The sequence below is a fragment of the Pelophylax lessonae genome (assembly GCF_965119305.1).
Source record: "Pelophylax lessonae genome assembly, chromosome: 2".
NCBI classification, from domain to species: domain Eukaryota; kingdom Metazoa; phylum Chordata; class Amphibia; order Anura; family Ranidae; genus Pelophylax; species Pelophylax lessonae.
In genome coordinates this window covers 226,219,210-226,240,751 of record NC_138769.1, presented here as the reverse complement: position 1 = coordinate 226,240,751, position 21,542 = coordinate 226,219,210, and the positions used below count along the sequence as shown (strand labels likewise).

The 21,542-nt window shown below is 46.2% G+C and overlaps 1 protein-coding gene across 2 annotated transcripts in view; it reads right to left on the bottom strand.

Annotated features, from left to right (window-relative positions):
• CSDE1 (cold shock domain containing E1) overlaps window positions 1–21,542 on the bottom strand; it is a 208,419-nt gene that overhangs the window by 898 nt on the left and 185,979 nt on the right. For both annotated transcript variants that reach the window (XM_082246093.1, XM_082246094.1), the window contains 3 exons: window positions 20,825–21,003; window positions 18,011–18,174; window positions 9,054–9,186 (listed from right to left, as the gene is read on the bottom strand). In XM_082246093.1, coding sequence (XP_082102219.1) covers window positions 9,054–9,186; window positions 18,011–18,174; window positions 20,825–21,003 — 476 coding nt within the window. The remainder of the gene's footprint in view (window positions 1–9,053; window positions 9,187–18,010; window positions 18,175–20,824; window positions 21,004–21,542) is intronic.

Sequence of the window (21,542 nt, the reverse complement as noted above, 5' to 3'; positions counted from 1 at the left end):
TCTGATTAGATCCGGACATATGGAAAATAGGACCACCATCCGTTTTTGGCAGACAGGATCTGATGGCAGTGATTCTCAGCGGACATACGCTGCTCCATAGAGACTGAAGAGTCCGATCATGTCTGCTTGAAAAACTGACAGGTGGACCTGATCAGACAGCCCATGTGTAAGGTTCCTTCCGTTGTGTGGCTGTGGTATGGCAGGGAGATGAAAAATAATATATTTTAATGAAAAAAAAAAAATGAATACACCGTTTCCATCTTTTGTGAGGGTGTGAATAGAACTGAAGCTCTTCCAACTTCCCCACACTCCCTGCCCACTTACCAATAAGCAAAGGGTACCAGATGAAGCCTGCAACAACTTCAGTCTCTTCTCTTGGTAAGGAGATGGGTGGGCAGTGAGAACAGATGGGAAACACTCAGCGCAGTAAGGGACTGCGTGTCCTCTCACTCTACTTACTAACTTTTTGTGCTTTCCTTCTCCCCTCTAACTTTTCCTTACTACAGAAACAATTTGACATTAGGAAATCCTCTGTTACCTTGTTTGCACTCCGTTCACTTGTACCTAAAGCAGAAATCCAATGAAAAAAGTGATTTTGTAAAATCATACCGTAAAATTCCTCTCTGAGTCCTCTGACAGTCGCCGCCCACTCATACAGTCTTCACCAATGGGTATTGACCTCTTATCCATAGGAGCAAGCTAGGCATAAGACTTGTTAAAAACAAATTTACATAGACACACCTATGGGGGCTGTCCCACTGGTCCAATACCCCCCTGCAATCAGCCATCCCAACTCAGTTTTGTAGCAAGCAGTTAAATTCCAAAGAACCCCAATAGAGGGGCGGGGGCGGCGACTGTCAGAGGACTCCGAGAAAGGAATTTTATGGTAAGATTTTACAAAAATTCAGTTTTCTCTTACGTCCTGTGACAGTCGCCACCCACTCATACAGTCTTCACCAATGGGATGTCCCAAAGCAGTGTAGACATGAGGGGTGGGAAACGCAACCGTCAGAAAAGGCAACGCAGCACCCACAGCAGAGAAAGGAACCTTACGTGAACAGAAAGGTATCCTCCGGTAACACAAAAGCTCAACTGGAGCAATAACCCAGGAAAGCAAACAAACAAGGGGGAAACAACAACCCCAACAGTCAGGGCCCTGCAAAACTAGGGTACCCTTAAGGTACTGCCGCACACAGAACTTTGCAGCCAAAAGAGGCATCTGCTGATGCCAGAACATCAAGTTTATAGAACTTTGAAAAGGTGTGCACAGACGACCAAGTCGCAGCCTTGCACACCTGGGCCACCGAAGCCTGATGCCGGAAGGCCCAGGATGCACCCACCGCTCTGGTAGAGTGCGCCTTCACAAGGAAGGGCGGAACCCATTCCTTAATCGAATAGGCCTGTACAATCGTCTGTCTGATCCATTTTGAAAATGGTCGCCGCAGACACAGCCATACCCTTCCGAGGTATCTCAGGAAGGACAAAAAGAGAATCCGACTTCCGAAAGGATTCAGTTGACAGGTAAACCCTGATCGTCCTGACATCCAAGGAATGCAAAGCAAACTCCTTAGGATGTTTGGGATTCGCACAGAGCGAAGGCAAAACAATGTCCTCATTAAGGTGAAAGTCAGACACCACCTTTGAAAGGAAAGACTGGTTAGGTCGCAAGACCACCTTATACTTATGAACCACCAGGTAAGGGGAGCGGAAGGACAAGGCTGCCAACTCCGACACTCTGCGGGCAGAAGTGATCGCCACTAGAAAGGCAACCTTCTTAGGACAGCAGAGGTAAAGAATTTTTCCTGATGTTTTCAAAGGGAGAATGTTGTAGAACGGACAGAACCAAGTTCAAGTCCCATGGAGGTAGAGGCGCCCTCCGAGGAGGGGCCAAGTGACGAACACCTTGAATAAATGTGCGAATCAGAGAGTTAGACGCCAAGGGGCGCTGAAAAAAAACAGCCAGTGCAGACCACTGCACTGAAGACAGGAGGTTTCAGCATGGAACCCGCCACCGTGTAAGCATGGCGGGCAAGAGATTCCAGCCTCCTTTCCGTAGGATCCCTAAATACCGGAGAATCCTCGTGGGTACTAGAGTGGCCTTGTTTAACCTGGCCACAGTGTGATCCACAGTAGGAGCCACACACCAGCGCGAATCCGTAGGAGACGCAAAGGGGTAAAGAAGTTGAAACTTTTTGAGCACCACAAAAGTGCGCTTTAAGGTTACGCCATAGTTCATTCACAGTTGCGTGAAACTCAGCGGGGCAAGGAAAAACCTGCGCCGCCTTACGGGATCTGTGTGTACCAAAAGAGGACACTATCCCCGGAGGATTCGGCTCATCCTCTAAATGTAGTGTTTCCTTAATGGAAAGCATCAGCGCATCCATAACTGCGCGGTCCTCGGCCGTCCCAGGGGGGGAATCATCCACCCCCACAACCTCCACCTCAGACTGAGAAGAGCGAGACCCTTCAAGGGGCACGCTACCTACGGCAACCATGTCAGACTCAGAATCAGATGAAAAAGAAAGCCTAGGCCTTTTTCCAGTACGCTGTGCGGACATCAGAAAATCCACTTTTGACGTTAAAGTCGCAAGTGCAGCAGACAGTACTGGCCCTTTAAGCGCACCGCAATCCCCCGCAGTACACCGCTATGAGGGACTATGCAAAACGACCCCCCAAGCAGCAATAAGCTGAAAGCCAGAGGCATTCCCACAGAAAGACAGCCAGACAGACCCCACAAGTGTTACCTACACGCCTGATGATCTCCTATATGCAGAAAGGAAGTGATGTCACCGGAATAGGCTGAACTAGGATTTTAGCCCAAGGAAAAATGGTTGCCCATAGAAAGTAATGGGAGGCTTCGGTAAAATGGCCGCCGACATGTGCTCAGCAAAAAACACATTGCTACACACAAGATGGCACCGCAAGGCGCCAAAACACACTACATAAACTGCTGTATAAGCGCCCACAGTGAATCCAGCATGCTGCCCACACCTAAAATGGCGGACCGGCGGTTTTTTTGTCGCCGCACGTGTCTGCACCTCCAAAAGCACCATAAAGTGACATACGAGAGGGACCCCCACAAACCCACATAGCGCACCAGCTGTGAGAGCGGGATCAGGGAGCCCAAAAATGCACAGACATGAGGGGATAACACAGACACACAGGACTGCCAGCCCCAAACAGAGGCCCCACACAGAGTATACTTACCGTACCCGATGGCATGGGGTGCCTCTCATCGACAGGAAACCTCCCACCCTCAGATGGCGGGGGTGCTGTCAGCCAAAAGCAGGGCGCTAGCAGTGCACGGAGAACCATGGGGAGACGTCCAGGCGAGGTAGCCACCTTGCAGGCTGCATCCCTGAGGACAGGGATGGGTCGTTTGCGAAGCCAGGGTGAACACATAGCCCGCAAAACGCTCGATGGCGGGCTGGGATTCCATAAGGCCCTCTGTCCTGGAACACCAGGACGACGACCAGTGCGACTCCCAGCTTCGCAACGCTGTCATCTTAAAGAAGTGACTAACTAAACCCTGATAAAACAGGCAGTAGTGCAAAGAAAAAACAAATTTTTTCAGAAATAAAATAAAAAAAAAACAGAAAAAGGCTGAGACTGTAGCCCAAGCACAGGGATAGCCTCTCTCACTCCTAACTAGGCAGAAGACAAACTGAGTTGGGATGGCTGATTGCAGGGGGGGGTATTGGACCAGTGGGACAGCCCCCATAGGCGTGTCTATGTAAATTACTTTGTTTTTAACAAGTCTTATGCCTAGCTTGCTCCTATGGATAAGAGGTCAATACCCATTGGTAAAGACTGTATGAGTGGGCGGCGACTGTCAGAGGACGTAAGAGAAAAAGGTTATTCTCCCATGCAGCGGGGCTCCACCCGCGCTACTGCTCGTTTAATCTAGGGACACAAGGTGTACTTCCATCCTCCGGAAAACCATGCCCCCCCCCCCCCCCCCCCATCGGTGGACTGATCCTGCCATCGTCATTTCAAGAGTCAGTCTGTCTAAGCGTGATGACATCAGGAACAGTCCATTCACAAGACCACTAGCATCAAGTTGGGGGGGGGGGTAGGGAGCAGGAGGCAAGTATATCTCTATCTCCTGCTCCGCAATTCCCTAGGCGAAAAGAACCAGTTAACCCAAGCATTGGGAAATGATGGGATTTTTGGCTTACCGTAAAACCCATTTCTCTGGTGTTCATTGACGGACAACGCTCCTGAACTTCATAACCATTGGGTTTAAACTGCCTCCTACAGGAGTAGGACACTAGGCAGAAAAAAAATCTGGCTACGCCTTTGTTTGTAAACCCAGCAGGGTGACCAACGTCCGCAGTGGCTGAATCAGATTCAGGATCTGATGAGACAGGTGAGGCAGGGGAAGACGGGGGGGTGTGCTTTTTGCTTTTTTGGGGGGGGGGGGGTGGATCAGGTGGAGAGATGTGCTCCAAAGACTCCACGAGTCATCAGGGAGATCCCAACAAAAAGTGCAACACACTGCAAAGGGACAAACCCCCACTGCGATGGCAGCACCACCTGGTCGCCAGGCAAAGCACCAAGCGATCCTCAGCAGAGAGGGAGAAAACCCCAGACTCACCACTCAGCAGAAACAGGCACCTGCAGCCAAGATAATCTGCACTCCACATGCGGTTATCAGGAAGTTAAAAGATCCAGGAGTCAGCACCAGGGGATGAGGAGGGGTTCCCACCGCCAAAATCGACACCCGCAAGGCTCCACTGTCATGGGCGTCGCTATTTTCATTGGCAAACCACCGCAAAATGGCTACACAAACCTGGCCGCTGTGCATAGAAAAAACAGGCTAAAGCAAAGCCCAGTGGGGCTATGTTGTGGCAGACTTAGCGTGGGGCTGAGGTCTACGCACGCTCGCTGGCCAGACTAGGGTAACCACTGGATCTAGATTATCCAGCGCGTCGCCCAGTCAATTGTAGATCTCACAGGGAAAAAAAAAACAAAAAAAAAAAAAAAACACACGAGAAAAATCTAAAAAGAAGAAATTTCCCAGGACCAGAGTTCCCAGCAAGGAACTAGGTCCTTACTCCTGACTAGGCAGAAAATAAAAACGGTACCTTATAGCAGAGTGAGGGAGTATACCCCCTAGAACTGCCCATAGACCTAACCAGATTATTTTTCTGCCTAGTGTACTACTCCTGTAGAGGGCAGTATAACCCAATTAATATTAAGATCAGGAGCTGTGTCAGTCAATGAACAAAAGAGGAAAAAATGGTTTCCCAGAGTTTAACATGACAGTTGATTTTCTTTAGTGGCTAATTAGACTTTTTTTAAATGCACGATTTATACTTTTATCGTTTGCATGCAATCTTGTACTTTTCTCCTCATCCTTGATGAAAAAAATGTAATAAAAATGTTTTTAAACAAAAAAAAAAAAAAAAAAAGGCAAAGCTTGCTTTTAAAAGCTCAGCAAATGCGTTAACAGCACATTGTACTGTTTTTATACAATCTGAAGCCCTTATGAACTAGGCCTTAGTAAAACAATTCAGTTCAACTAAAAGCTGAATAATAACCTATAAACCTTTAGGTGCCTACACTTCCAGCCTGTAGCATTTTAAATGTTTCCAAATACAAGATTGTTTTTGGGGTGTAACATTAGATATTGGTCTATCATGCCATTTCAGTTCATCTGCTATTAATTACTGAAACACAAAGATCACCATAAAGCATAATATTTACACAGTAGCATGTAGCAGAAGAAAAAAAAAAAAAAAACAAAAAAAAAAAAAAAGATTTGAACTTAATAGGAGACAATGGTAATGGTAATGCGCTATTCTCCAATACAAAAATTACAAAAATAAAATGCACTCCAACTAATACCTAAGTGCTACAAAAATGGCTAAAATCATTTGAAATGTGCAAGTAACAATGAATAAAGTTAAAAAGAACCCCATAAATAAGCAAAGAATCCAAGTTACATAAAGTAATAATGCAAGCCAGATATATAAAAATGTAAACGTGGCAATGAATACATATGTGCCTTAAGAACAAAGTACTAATATTGTGCTAATGCAATGTGATAAAAAGGGGTCATTTGTGATGTATCACAAGTAATTTGTAAAAAAAAATTAATCTGAAAAGGTGCTCGACGTGCTGGAAATTAAGTACTAAAAATGACAAGATCCAACAAATTCCATGTGAAATGGTTGGTGCTTAGCCTATTCTCACCCAGTGTGCACCCGTGAGTTACAATGCGCGCTCACCTGAAGCACACTTTATGTGTGCAAAAAAAGCAAGCCAATAATCCTTACTCTTTATGCTCGCAGGGATCTTCGTTCTTTCAAGCTGGTGATCATATCTCAAGGCATCACACGGTATCCCAAAGGAAGAAAAAAGGTGCTCATAGTGTAATAGGTAAACAACGTTTATTGAGAAATAGGTTCTAGAATATATTTTTATATATTGGTTATATTCTTATCTTGCAATGACGTGTGTGTGTGTGTGTGTGTGTGTGTGTGTGTGTGTGTGTGTGTGTGTGTGTGTGTGTATATATATATACACACACACACACACACACACACACACACATATACACGCGCGCTGAATCAGACAATCCATTCAAAGGAATGAGTTCTAATTAGTGCACCTGAGAGTTAAATAGGATGACAGAAATGTATTTGTATTAGCTGGCCATTTAGTTTCCTTTTTAGATGTGTACTAATGCTTTGACACTATCATCTCTGGATATAACATTCACAATCTCTGCATTTGTTTCTTGTGTATGGAAATAATTAGAATCTCCCTGACATCGCACCATCATTTAGTTTAATTGGTTACTATAACCATTTCAACAATCCAGCCGTCCTGTATATTTAAAGTGTCTGTCACGGATGACCCACCCTGAAGAAGTCACGTGTCATGCGACGCAACGCATAGGAGTCAGTGACGTTTTGATCATTGCAGTGGATGGTACGATCCTCAAGAGCTCCAACAACCACTTATCCTGCCTAAACAGCAATGCGATCAGCTGGCTATTTACTTCATCTCCTACACCTTACTAAAATGTTGAGTGTTTTTATTTCTCAATAAACGTTTTTTTACCTATTACACTATGAATACTTTTTTTCTGCATTTGGGATACCATGTGATGCCTTGAGATATACTGAATATGAGGACATAACCAGATTGAAAGAACAAAGATCCCTACAAGCATAGAGAGGAAGGATTATTGGCTTGCTTTTTTGCACATATCAAGTGTGCCTCAGGTGAGCGCGCATTGTACTCACAGGTGCACACCGAGTGAGAATAGGCTAAGCACCAACCATTTCACATGGAATTCGTTGGACCCTGTCACTTTTAGCACTTAATCTCCAGCACGCCGAGCACCTTTTCAGATGAACTTTTTTACAAATTACTTGATACGTGATACATCATGGACGACCCCTTTTCATCACATTGCTTTAGCACAATATTAGCACTTTATTAAGGCACATATGTATTCATTATCACGTTTAAGTTTTTATATATCTGGCTTGCATTATTAATATCACTTGGATTCTTTGCTTATATATGGGGTTATTTTTAACTTTATTCATTGTTACTTGCACATTTGAACACAGCTGAACAGAGGGCAAGTGGGAGCAACCAATCACCGGCTGTACAGTTCTATACAGGTGTCTGGTTGCTCCCGCCCACCGTTCAGCTTACTGCTCTTCACTGCCGAGAATGACAGAGGCTGAGGCTTCAGAGAAAAGCCGGCTTCTGCTCTCCTCTATGTGCCCGTAAACCCGTAAAGGGTTTTTTTTTTTTTTTTTTTTTTTTAGAACAAGGACAAAGGAGAGAGCTGCCATGTGCACTGTGCCTATGGACTGTAGGGAAGGCAGCCTAGTGCATGGATGTCAACTTCTCCCACTGCCCCCTTCTGGGTTAGAGGGGGAGCCACAAATGAGTGCGCTGCACGAAAAAGAGGGCAGCTGCTAAGATTTTTGCAAAGCAGGTAAGCAGATCGGACACTAGGGTGTAAAGATGTGCAAAGATGAGGGCTGTGGGGATGCAGAGGTCATAGCTGAAGATGGCTGCAGAATCAGAGCTTAGCTGTTGAGGGGTTTGGAGGTAGGGGTTTTGTTGTAAACTAGATTGTGATATATCCATTCCTGACCTGAAATTTGCACTCTGTGTATAATGCCTTCATGACCCCAGCATTCTTCATGTAATGGGTGCGTGAATTCTGCACCCTGTGCGGAGCGTATTCCTAAACCTAATCGGAGCACATCCCTAAACCCTAAATTCTGTGTGTAGCGCACACCTAAAAAAGCGGTGCAGTTCAGCTGCAATTGCAGCAAACCGCACTGTGTGAAGCAGGTTGCCCAAAAGAAGCTCTGGAACTTTTGGGCGACATGCTTCACGCAATTTGGTTTGTAGCAGAACAGCACTGCATTTTAAGGTACCATTCAAAATGCCCAGGTGTGAATGCAGCCTTCAAGTATAGACAATGGTCAGACTCCTCCCACCATGGAAAGCAGGGGCACCTCAGACGCTGAAGATTAATCTGAGGGTTTGGGAGACGTTGGCAGCTAAGATTTACAGGAGGACTGGGTGCCAGATATGGGTTTAGACTGAGGCAGTGGATTAAAAAAAAAGGAGCTCTTCTAGGCCTAGTCAAAAGGAGAGTCTTTAAAGGCTAATCTGTTGCTTGATGGTAATCTTCCAGGCTTTTCTAGCACAGCCAATCTAGGGGAGTTAGGGTATGGCATTCAGAAGTCAAGGTTGGGAAATGTTGATTTGGATAGCTGCATATAAATACAAGCTAAACAGCAGGGATTTTGAGCGAAGAAAAAGCAGCTAGCAAAATGGTTAGCTGGTTCCTGGACAATAGCAAAAACAAGACATGCTGGAAAGAGGGTTTATCCTGGGCTGGTTTAAACTATTTTTGTTTACCAGTGTCCAATCGTTTTGAAGGTGTCAGTAGAACCCAACAGTGTATCCCTCAATGGTCGGTAAAGAAAGTAGACAATATAAAGTTTCTTAAAGATATTAACATCCAATCAGTACAAAAACAAAAAAAACAAAACACAAACACGCACCTTCGTGTTATCTGGACCTCTAGGCTGACGCAGAACCATAAGACGGGGTGCACTAGCATCATCCAAAGTTATGCTCTTTAGCCGACTCACCAGTCTGTCAGGACGTGGAGCTGCTACCATTTCAGGGCCTTTGCTGGAAGGGGGGGGGGGGGGGGGGAGATTGAATGTAGTACATTATTCAGTAGGTTAATGCTTTTTCGTGCACTATACAACCTAAATTAAATTGTAAATCACTCCATTACAGCATACATCACCCATGGCATTTTTGTACTTACCATTAAATCTTGGTTAAAGTGTTACTAAACCCAAGACCTTTCATTCACTACATCTGGTCTCCCACAGTAAATGGAAATGCAATAATTTTAGTAAATATAAATTGATAATTATTTTCTCATCAGCAGTATATAGCATGCTTGTGAATTCTATCAGTTCCTGATTAGCCTTATAGGAGGAGTATTCATACTGCACTAAGCTGCCCTATCAGGATGCAGGACCCCTGACCCTCTGTCTGGACAGTTCTTCCCAAGAAAAAAAAAAACTCTCTAGCAATACACAACCTGAGCATGTGCAGCCTGACTCCAAGGCTCTGTCTAATCCGGTCATGTTCTGGAGTCAGAATGAGGAAGATCTGTGCATATCGGATCTAACAGCCTTTTTGCACAATCAGGATTAACCCCTTAGGCTCCACTGAGCATAACAAGCAAGATTTACTGCATATACAGACTGATTTTACTGTTATGGGTATAGTTAACACTTAAATGCACTTGTCCAGCCATGAATTCTGTCCACTGGTTACACAGCAAATTACAAGAATTGGGAAGGGGAAAAAAAAAAAAAAAAAAAAAGAGGAGGAGGAGAAAGCCACACTGCGACTCTAACGTTCAGCCTCTGGTTTGAGAAAAGTCCTTCGCAAAAAAGGTACAAGGCTGCAAACCATTTGTTGCCATTTTGGCTGCAACCAACTTATGACTCTACCAGTCACCCATGAAGGACTGGAAGAAGCAGGTGCACCAAAATTCTTGCCAGTCCCAAGGATCCTAAAAGGAGCCTACACTGGGGCAAGCGCTAGTAGAAGCTGAAGGCTGATTCGCAGGTTTAAGGGTGGTGTAAACCAACAAGAACTGTCTCCAAGTCTGGGAGTAAAAGCAGCAGTCAGCAATTCCTCATTAGGTGAAGGTGCAAAGGCAGCTAACGCCACAGCTACATTAGATAAGGATTCTGCAGGGGAAGACATGAAAGCTTATGCGCTCTGCAGTGAGCAAAAAAGTTAGCAAATTGGCCAATAAATGTCTGCATGGTTGTGGTGTAATCCCAACATGTTGCACAGAAAGGCATGCGCAATGAACTTTATGGTACAAATCTAGGCATTTAACTTTCAAAACCAGCTACTGGTGCATTGTAGGTGGGCAGTAGGAAAAAACATTCCAGACAGCTGGGTAGAGAGACAAGCTCCAGCAACAGAGGAAATCTTGAGGAAAAAGTTAGGATTTTTGGTTTACCAGTAAAATTATTTTCCTGGAGTACATTACAGAGGTTAGATTCAATACTACTTGGGTTATAAGCGGCCACCTTCAGGTGAACAGACACTAGCCAAACAAAGAGAAGGCAGGAATCTATCTGGACTTAACCCTTTTAAACTTAGGTAAGCCATAGTTTTGAAGCATGAAGTACAAAACAGACAAGATGGGAGGAACATCCGTGTCCTGTGATGTACACCAAGAAAAGGACTTTACAGTCACAAAGTTCTTATGATGGACACCAAGAAAAGGACTTTACAGGTAAACCAAAAGTCACAAATTTCTTAAACCTACAAAATAGAGCTTCAAATTCATACCCTGGGGATTTCCAAAAGCACTGAACATGAGGGAAGGACACCCAGCAATAAGGTCAAAACAAAAAATAGAACAGAACAGGGGGAAACCCCTCAGGTAACTCATGCAGAACTAGGCAGGAAGCAGCTGTACTAGTGTTGGCCGTGGCGCGCGGTTCCCCGCCGGCCCCACCTCCACTTCTGTTCTTCCCAGGTGCTTGTATGCGACATCTGGGATGAACAAAAGGGGAGGAGAGGCCAGTGGGGAACAGCATGCCAAGAGAGGACTGATAATAGCCACCTCTGCATATGAAATGAAGCCAGTACTGTAGTGTACCTAGCCCTGCACTCCTGCAATGGGCCCAACCCTGCTGCCCCCAAAAAGTAAAAATCGGTCCTGCTTCTCCCATGTAGTATACACTTCTGACCCTCTGTACACTGTTTATCTCAAGTTGGACCCAGAATTCAAGATTTCTAAATAAAAAAGCACAAGTATCCCTTTAAAAAGGTGTGTTTTAACCACTTGCCAACCAAGCGATAGACAATAGATGTCCTCAGTTGACAGTGGAATACCAGCAATATTCCATAACCCTGGAATAATTTGTTTTGTTTCAACTGCTAATCCTCTAACTCAGGGGTAGTAACTGATAATGTCAGAACTGCGGATTCTTTGCTAGATCACTTTTAGTAGCAGCGCAATTCCACAAGTAGGCGCAATTTTAAAGCATGAATTGTTGGGCATCTATTTACTCGGCGTAACATCTTTTACAGAGAAAAAAAAAAAAATTGTGTTTTACATTCTTTTTTTTTTTTTTTATAAAAAAGCAAAAGTTTTTTTCTTAAAAAAAAAAAAATAAAAAAAGAAAAAGTTTGGCAGTTCCAAGTAATTTTCAGGCAAAAAAAACCCGGAATTTTTGTAACTTACCTGTAAAATTCCTTTCTCTGAGTCCTCCGACAGTCGCCGCCTCCTCTAAGTCCTCACTGATGGGTATTGTCTTCCTATCCGTAGGAATAGCTAGGCATATAGACTTAGTCCAAAGACAAAAGGCATTAGCATATACACACCCACGGGGGCTGTCCCATCCGGTCAATACCCACCCCTGCATCACCACTCCCAACTCAGTTTGGTAGCATAGCAGTAGGTAATAAGAACCCCAAAAAAGGGGCGGGGCGGCGACTGTCGGAGGACTCAGAGAAAGGAATTTTACAGGTAAGATTTTACAAAAATTCCGTTCTTACGTCCTCCGACAGTCGCCGCCTCCTTTAAGTCCTCACTGATGGGATGTCCCAAAGCAGTATAGACATGAGGGGTGGGAGACGCAACCGTAGAAAAGGCAACGCAGTACCCACATCAGAGAAAGGAATCTTACATGCACTGTAAGAGAACCAACTGGGCAACAGAAAAAGACAATGCTCAACAGGCGCAACAGCCCAGGAAAGCAAATGCCAACAGCCAGGGACCCAGAGAAAAAATGCAAGGGTCCATCATGGCACTGCCTCACTGAGAACTTTGCGGCCAAAAGAAGCATCAGCTGATGCCAGAACGTCTACTTTGTAGAACTTGGAAAAAGTGTGCACCGACGACCAAGTCGCCGCCTTGCACACCTGGGCCACCGAGGCCCGATGCCAATAGGCCCAAGATGCACTCCAAGACCTGGTAGCGTGCGCCTTAACAGGGAAGGGCGGAACCCGTTCCTTCAAGGCGTAAGCCTGCTCAATGGTCTGTCTGATCCATTTGGCAATAGTTGCTGCAGACGCAGCCATGCCCTTCCGAGGTCCCTCAGGAAGGACAAAGAGGGAATCCGTTTTCCGAAAAGATTTTGTAGACAGGTAAACCCTGATCGCCCTGACAACATCCAAGGAATGCAAAGCAATCTCCTTTGGATGCTTAGGCTTCGTACAAAGCGAAGGCAGAACAATGTCCTCATTAAGATGAAATTCAGAGATCACCTTGGGAAGGAAGGATGGGGGTGGACACAAAACCACCTTATCCTCGTGAATGATCAAGGGGAGCGGGAAGACAAGGCCGCCAGCTCTGACACCCTGCGAGCCGAAGTGATCGCCACTAAAAAGGCAACGATATCTCCCTGATGTTTTCAAAGGGAGCACGCTGTAATGCGGACAGAACCAAGTTCAAGTCCCATGGAGGTAAAGGCTCCTTCCTGAGAGGAGCCAGATGTCGCACACCTTGAATGAAGGTGCGCACCAAAGAACGAGACGCCAAAGGGCGTTGGAAAAGAACAGCCAGTGCAGACACCTGGCCCTTTATCGTGGCCAGCGCCAGGCGCTGATCTACTCCAGACTGGAGAAAAGCCAAAATTCTCGACACCGAGTAAGAACGAGGGGAGAACCCCCTGGACTCACACCAGGCGAAATAGGCTTTCCAGGTACGGTTATAAATCTTACCAGAGGAGGATTTTCTAGCCTTGATCAGGGTAGGGATAACCTCAGGAGATAGACCCTTGTCCTTCAAGACCTGGGTCTCAACAGCCAGGCCGTTAAAGCCAGCGACTGAAGCAGGATGGAAGATCGGACCTTGAGACAGGAGATCTTCCCGCAGAGGCAGACGCCACGGAGGCGCCACTGCCAGGTGAACAACGTCGGCATACCAAGACCGGCGAGGCCAGTCCGGCGCCACCAGAATCACCATGTGCTGTTCCGAGACCAATCTGCGAAGGAACCGGGATAGTAACTGAATTGGAGGAAAGGCGTACAGCAGACGATACTGATGCCAAGGGGCCACCAACGCATCCGAGGCGTCCGCCAACGGATCGCGCGTTCTTGCCACGAACCTTCCCACCTTTCGATTTAGCCGGGATGCGAACAGATCCACGTCTGGGGATCCCCACTTCGCACACAGCATCTGAAAGACCTCCGGGTGTAGGGACCATTCCCCCTGGTCCAGGGTCTGGCGGCTCAGATAGTCTGCCTGCCAATTCTCCACACCCGGAATGTGAACTGCCGAAATCGCCGGGACATGAGTCTCGGCCCAAGACAGAATGTCGGTCACCTCCCGGGCTGCTCGAGCACTCCTGGTGCCCCCCTTGTAGTCGATGTAAGCCACCGCGGTAGCATTGTCCGTCTGTACGCGAACAGGCAGGCCCTGGAGACGGTCCGACCACTGGAAGAGACAGTTTTATCGCTTGTAGTTCCAGCACATTTATCGGGAGAGTGGATTCCTCCTCCGACCAAGTGCCCTGGGCAGACAGGTTGCCCAGGACTCCACCCCAGCCCGACAGGCTGGCGTCCGTGGTAACCACTGTCCATACTAACGGGCGGAAGGACTTGGTTCCACCACCGACGGGGACTGGATCCACCACAAAAGAGTCAATCTGGTCCGGCGACTCAAGGAGACATCCAGATCCAAGGACTGAGGAAGTCTGTCCCACCTGGCCATGAGCTCCGTCTGGAGAGCCCGCATGTGGAACTGGGCAAAGGGAATTGCCTCGAAGGCCGACACCATCAACCCCAGGCACCGCATGCAGGTCCTGAGTGACGAGGACGGATTGTCCCTGAGGGACCGGATTTCGTCCCGCAAAGTCCGGAGCTTGTCCTCCGGCAAGAATACCTTTGCCTGAGCAGAGTCCAGAACCATTCCCAGATAGGGAAGGCGAAGCGTCGGAGACAACGCTGATTTTTGAGCGTTGGTGGTCCACCCGAACTCCTGGAGCGTCTGTACCGTGATGGACAGATCGCGCACAAGGTCCTGACTGGCACGCGATCTCAGAAGTAGATCGTCCAGGTACCCCAAGACCGCAGTGCCCTGGGCCCGCAGCAGGCCCAGAACCGGTGCCAACACCTTGGTAAACACTCTGGGTGCCGAAGCGAGACCGAACGGTAACACCACAAACTGGTAGTGGTCCTCTGCGATAGCGAACCGAAGGTACCGATGATGACCCTCGAAAATGGGGATGTGTAGCTACACATCCTTCAGATCTATCGAAGCTAGGAATTCTCCTGGACTCAAGGAGGCCACTACCGAACGGAGACACTCCATTCGAAACTTCCGAACATGCACAAAGCGGTTCAGTGCTTTCAGGTCCAGAATAGGATGCCCTTTGCCCTCCTTCCTGGGCACAGTGAACAGATTCGAATAAAACCCCCGAAACCTGTCCCGATGAGGCACCGGGACAATCACCCCCTGAGCAAGCAGGTCCTGCACCGCTTGATGCAAGTCCTGCAAACGCCCCGGAAGCAGATGGAGAGAAAGAATCTGTCCGCCGGCCTGGAAAGGAATTCGATCTTGTAACCTGATTGAACGATTTCCTGGACCCACCTGTCCGAGATACGGAGCAGCCAAGGCTGGAGGAAACCGCGCAAACGCCCCCCCCCACCCCAGAAACGGGAGAGGGCGCCCCTTTAGGCAGAGGCGGAGTGTCCCGCCGAGCCGGCATAGCCGGTCTTCTGCTTACCCGCCCAGGGTTTCTTCTGGTTGCCCTGGGCCTTGAAGGGCTTGCCCTTGAATTGGTTCCGAAAGGCACGAAAGGACCCCTGATTTGATCTAGGCGCAGAACCCCGCTTGCCACGGAAAGACTTGTTCTTTGGGTTCTGGGGTAGCATAGTGCTCTTGCCCCCCGTGACGCCTTTTACCAAGGTATCCAACGCCTCGCCAAAAAGGCGAGAGCCAGCATAGGGAAAATCAGCAACAGTTTTCCGCGAGGACTGGTCAGCCGACCAGCTTTTCATCCATATCAGTCGCCGGTTAAGTAACGCAACACTCGAGAGGCGAGCCACCAAGGGTGCCTCATTCAGGGCTGCATCACACAGATACATGACCCCTTGGTGGATCTGGTTCACCATTTCCAGTCGTGCAGGCGGCACGTCATCAGACACTAGGTTGCTTCTAAGCATCTTAATCCAATCAGCCACCGCCTGAGCCACCATAACGGACGCGAAAACGGGTTTGAGCAACGAACCCGCCACCGTATAGGAATGGCGGGCTAGAGACTCCAACAGCCGGTCCGTGGGATCCCGGAAAACCGGGGTATCCTCAGTAGGAACCAAGGTAGCCTTGTTCAGCACGGCCACAGTGTGATCTACCTGTGGAGGCACACACCATCGCGATTCCGTAGCCGGCGCAAAAGGATAAAGCAATTTGAACCGACTAGGTACCAGGAATGGACGTTTTAACGTGCGCCACATTTCATCAACAGTGTAATGAAATTCAGCAGGGCAGGGAAAAACCTGCACAGACTTGCGGGCCCTGTGCGTCCCAAAAGAGGACACAACGCCCGGAGGACTGGGCTCGTCCTCCAAATGTAAGGTATCCTTAACCGAAATAATCAACTCATCCATGGTCGCCCATTCTTCAGGTGACCCTGGGGAGGATGTATCAACACCCTCCACCTCAGCCTCCCCCTCAGACCCCGGGGGGTCCAAGGATGAGCGGGACCCTGAAAAGGGCACGCTCGCAGCAGCCAAATCCCCATGAATAAGAGAGAGACAGCCTGGGCCGTTTTCTCGCAGCCCGTTCAGACACCAGCATTTCCATATTTGCCACTAAAGTCGCAACCACAGCAGCCAGATCAGGTCGCAGCGGGGCCACAGGAGAACTGGGGCCCCCCACTAAAGCTGGAGGAAACTTGCTTTCCTGAGAATCCATGGCTCAAGATAATAAAAACTACAGTGCAAAAAAGTAGTGTACTGTCCCCTTAAATAGCGCTGCGGAGTGCGCGGCCCACCGCTACTGTCACAGCTATGAAGACCCCCAAAAGGAGAAAGTAACTGAGCCAGAAGCAGTATACAGAAGAAGACAGAGATAAACTGCAGAGCCCGCAGATCGTTGCTACCTGTGTCCTTGCTGCCTGAGAGGAAATGCTGCTGGAGGGGGCTGGCTATAAGCCAGACCCCAGGGAAAATGGCTGCCCCATAGGGATGCATAGGAGGCTACGTCAAGATGGCCGCCGACATGCGGCCGAACCGATCGTTCTACCGCACACAAAATGGAGGCGGATGGCGCCAAAATGACCTGTATACTCGCCCCAGAGGGGCCATACACGTGTGAATAGTAAAAACATGGCGGACCGCGCGATTTTACCCCCGCAGTGGTCGCCGCACAATACACAAGTCTGTACCCCCAAACATGCACCCAAGGTGACACAGGGACAGGGACCCCCAGCAAACATACAGATCTGCACAAAGCGAACCCCGCAGGGATCGCACAGGGAGTCACACAGGCACAGACATGGGGACACACAGCAACACAGACTGCCACCCCAGGCAGAGGCCCCACACAGAAAAGTGCTTACCTGTACCCGATGGCGTGGGGAGCCTCCATGCACTGATAAACCTCTGTCCTCATCTGACAGGGAGTGCCGTGAGCCAGGGACATGACGCTGCAGCACCGCAGACGAGTCCTGTGAGGTAGCCACCTCACGGCTGCATCCCTGCAACGAACAGGGATGGGTCGTTCTTAATGCCAGGGCGAACCATAGCTGAACGCTCGATGGTGGGCTGGGGGTCCATCTGACCCTCTGTGCCCTGGAGAACCAGGGCGGCCAGTCCGAATTCCAGCACCGCATGATCCATCTTCATCCGAAGAATAAACTAACACTAAAGCTGACAAAATAAACAGCTAGTAAAGTGAGAGAAAAAAAACTGACATTTAGAAAGAAAATCAAAAAAGATTTAGGAAGGCTGAGACTGAAGCCCCAGCACAAGGTAGCATGACTATTCCTGACGCTAGGCAAATTAAAACTGAGTTGGGAGTGGTGATGCAGGGGGGGTATTGACCGGATGGGACAGCCCCCGTGGGTGTGTATATGCTAATGCCTTTTGTCTTTGGACTAAGTCTATATGCCTAGCTATTCCTACGGATAGGAAGACAATACCCATCAGTGAGGACTTAGAGGAGGCGGCGACTGTCGGAGGACGTAAGGGAAAATAAATTTTTACATATGAGAGAAGTGTCAGAAATAGCCCAGAAGGCAAGTGGCTAATGCACTTTAAAAATATATGCAATCAAGTAGGACTTAAAATACTGCTGAGCACAAGAATTAAAGTACATTTTAGTACTTTTGCCAGCTGTATGTAAAAATACACATTCTAAAATCTAAAGCTCGGCATTTTGCATACCTGCCTTAAGTTCGACTTTAATAGAGTAGGCAGGATAAGCATTGGTACAACATTAAGCAAAAAAGATAATTACCTTAATAATGTAACATTACAGCCGCTACATTTTCCAGTTCGCTGATTAAGAATAACTGAGAATTCCACCTCATCCCCTGCCTGCAACTCTACTCCATCTTGGATTTCCTTTACGTGGAAGAAAAGCTTCTTGCTGTCACCAATTTCATAGTTAATGAAGCCAAACTTAAAAAAAAAAAAAAAAAAAATAACAATCAATTTCAAATAAGCTAGATGTGTGTACACTTTCATATCCAAATTTAAAAAAGGTATTTCAGCCATCACATTTCACCTATCACATTTAGGCAGTTAATACATTATCGTAACCAATGGAGACAACTGTTAAAGTTGATAGTAAAAATTAGTTCCCTAATGTGAATAAGACATGGTAGAAAAAGCCCAGGTAACAAGGCTCAAATGCCTTAATACCTTAAAAGCTTAACCCAGGCTTTATGAGAAAATTAAAGTAGTGGTAAACCTCAAATTTGAAATATGAACAAAGCATATGCCTCTATTGTGTGCAGTGTTAATTTTGGCAGCAAATTTTAAGTTAGTTTTAGTCAGTCTTTTGACTAAAATGCTATTTTAGTTAAAGTCGACTAAAATCTCCAGTACATTTAAGTAGTCTAAAAGTTCATACATTTTAGTCAACTACAAATTGAATGGGTTTAGGTAAATTGTAATACATTTAAACATTTCTCTAGAATTTTCAAACTAGTTATATACTCCAGTATAAAAAAAAAAACAAAAAAAAAAAAAACACATTTTTGATTTTAAGGTTTGAATATGCACTACAGACACAGATTTAGCCATTGTGATATAGAACGTCTTTATAAAAATGTATTTTATTTATAAACAAAAACAATGCTTTTGAACAGAAGTGCAACTTTAAGATACAAAAAAACTCAAAAACTGTAAACTATTATTGGCTGTAATAGTAAGAAAAAGATATGTAAAAAAAAAAAGCCTTTCATTTCAGCAGCTTCGTAGATGCCCCACTACTTATGCGTATAGTGCTATACATGTTTAAACTTTAATGTGCCATCATTACAGGCTTTGGATGGAATGGTGTTGCAGGACTTAGGAATGGCCAGCAGAGTATTGTTAATTTTGAGGTCATTTTTCAATTTAGTTTTTGTCATAGTCTTGACTAAAATGTCTTTTTAGTTTGTCATATTTTAGTCATCTGAATGGTTTTAGCTTTAGTCGTATTTTATTCGATTAAAATAGTGTTAATTTAGTCAAAGGAAATATTTTAGTTGATGAACACTGATTGTGTGTACTTGTCTCAATTAAGATTAAATGTCTTGTGTCTGCTGCTTTGTTTCCTCTGCCGTCTGCATGAGCCACTTCTGACAAGTTTTCCTGACACCAGGAAAAAAATGTGACGGGGAGGGATCAGAGTTATCCTCACTGAGCACTGCTGAGTAAATTCAGCTGTCCCCTTTTTGTAGGACAGCTCAGACAAGCTTTATAAATTCTGTGCTTCAAAACGGATGTAGAGAAGAGAAGGCTGCAGATAAATGGGTGAAACTTATGTAGGAGGATTGGTTTGAGCTCTATTACCTGAGGCCAGTCACTACACTGGGAATATGCAAGTGTTTTCAACCACTTTAACTCTCCAGGTTAATAAGCAGCAGCTCAGCTGTCAAACTGGTAAAACCTCAGGGACCAGTAGAGGCTTTGTAATACAACTTAACCGGTTGCCGACCGCCGCACGACTATATACTGCGGCGGTCAGCCCCGGCCAGGCAGAGTGACGTATGGATACGTCACTCGCCTGTCACTGACTTGCGAGCCTATTGCGGGCGGGCGCGCGCCCGCCGCGGCTCGTTCACAGACAAGTCAGTGCGTGTGTCCGGCGGACTCGATGTCCGCCGGTCACACTACGATCGCTCCTGTGAAGGGAGAAAGGCGGAGCGGCTTATGTAAACAAGCCGCCCGTCATTCTCCCTGGTGTAAAAATGAAGATCAGACGGTTCTACTATGTAGAACCGTTGATCTTTGCTTTTACACCAATAGCCATGTACCTGCACAGTTAGAAACACGCCCCTAGGACACACTTAACCCCTCCCTGTCCAATAAAGTTAACCCCTTCCCTGCCAGTGTCATTTTTGCAGTAAGTGCATATATAGCATTGATTACTGCAGTAATGTCACTGGTACCCCCAAAAGTGTCAGAAATGTCAGTCAAGGGTCCGATCAGTCCGCCGCAATGTCGCAGTCCCGCAAAAAAAAAAAAAACGCAGATCGTCGCCATTACTCGTTAAAAAAAAAAAAAAACACCAAAAATGACAAAAATCTTTCCCTTTGTTAGTAAACGCGATAACTTTTGCGCAAACCAATCAAAATATGCTTTTTGCGTTTTTTTTACCAAACATATGTAGCGTAAAACAATTTGGCCGAAAATGTTAAAAAATTTTGATTTTTACATTTTTTTGGGGGGGGGGGGGGGGGGGGGGAAATTTCATATAAAAAGTGAAAAATAGTTATTTTTGCAAAAATTACGCTCTTTTTTTGTTTATAGCGCATGATCAAAAAAAAAAAAATCGCACAGGTGATCAAATACTACCAAAAGAAAGCTCCGTTTGTGGGAAAAAAAGGTCAAATTTGTTTAGGTACAGCGTCGCACGACCGCGCAATGGTCCGTCAAAGTCACGCAGTAAAAAAAAAATCGCAAAAAAACCCCTGGTCTTTTAGCAGCCAAATCCTCCGGGGCTTAAGTGGTTAAGGGCAAGGCTTAATATCTTGAAGTTACGAAGAGTATTCTGAAATCTGCTAGTTATATTTAATGAGCACTACTGCGGACCTAAAAAGTATCCAACTGTGGAACTTACCTGATCTTTTACACATTCAACAGTACCCCTACGTAGTGGCTCAATGTTGCAGGCCATTGTCTGCCCATTCTGACTCAGAACACATAGCTGGAATTTGACAGTTTCTCCTTTCTGTAGACAATCCGCTTTATTTGCCATTCCTACGATGCCAAAAGGAATAAGATGTCCTTTCATGCTAGCTGGAAAACATATGGAAAACATATTGTAAACACTAAAGTGAAGGCTGGAAAAAAAAAAAAAAAAAAAAAAAAAAAAAGAAAAAACCCCATTAGGAACCTTATACATAGCTCTAAATGAAGTTTACACAACCATTTAAAAAGCACTGGACTAAGACCACTCTGTTAGAGCTTTGCCAAACCCTTGTGAGGGTAAATATAACGCCACAAAAGAATGTATAAAAAAAAAAAAAAGACACTCCAACTACTTCTGTAAGTCCTCAGTTTTGTAGCAAATACAGCATCAGGAAAGCAAAGGAAGGGAGGGTGTCCAGTACTGTATAAATTACACAGTACCATGGGATGTCCTAAAACAATGAATAGGAAGAGTGGGCATCAATGAGGCAAACGGAACTGTGCCAACAGCACCCTAGAAAGCCTCAGAGATCCTTGAACCCAAAAAGTGCATCAGCAGGAGATTGGGTATCCAGCCAGTAGAATTTAAAAAAGTTTGCACAGAAGACCCAGTAACTGCTTAACACAACTGTGCTACAGAGGCTTGG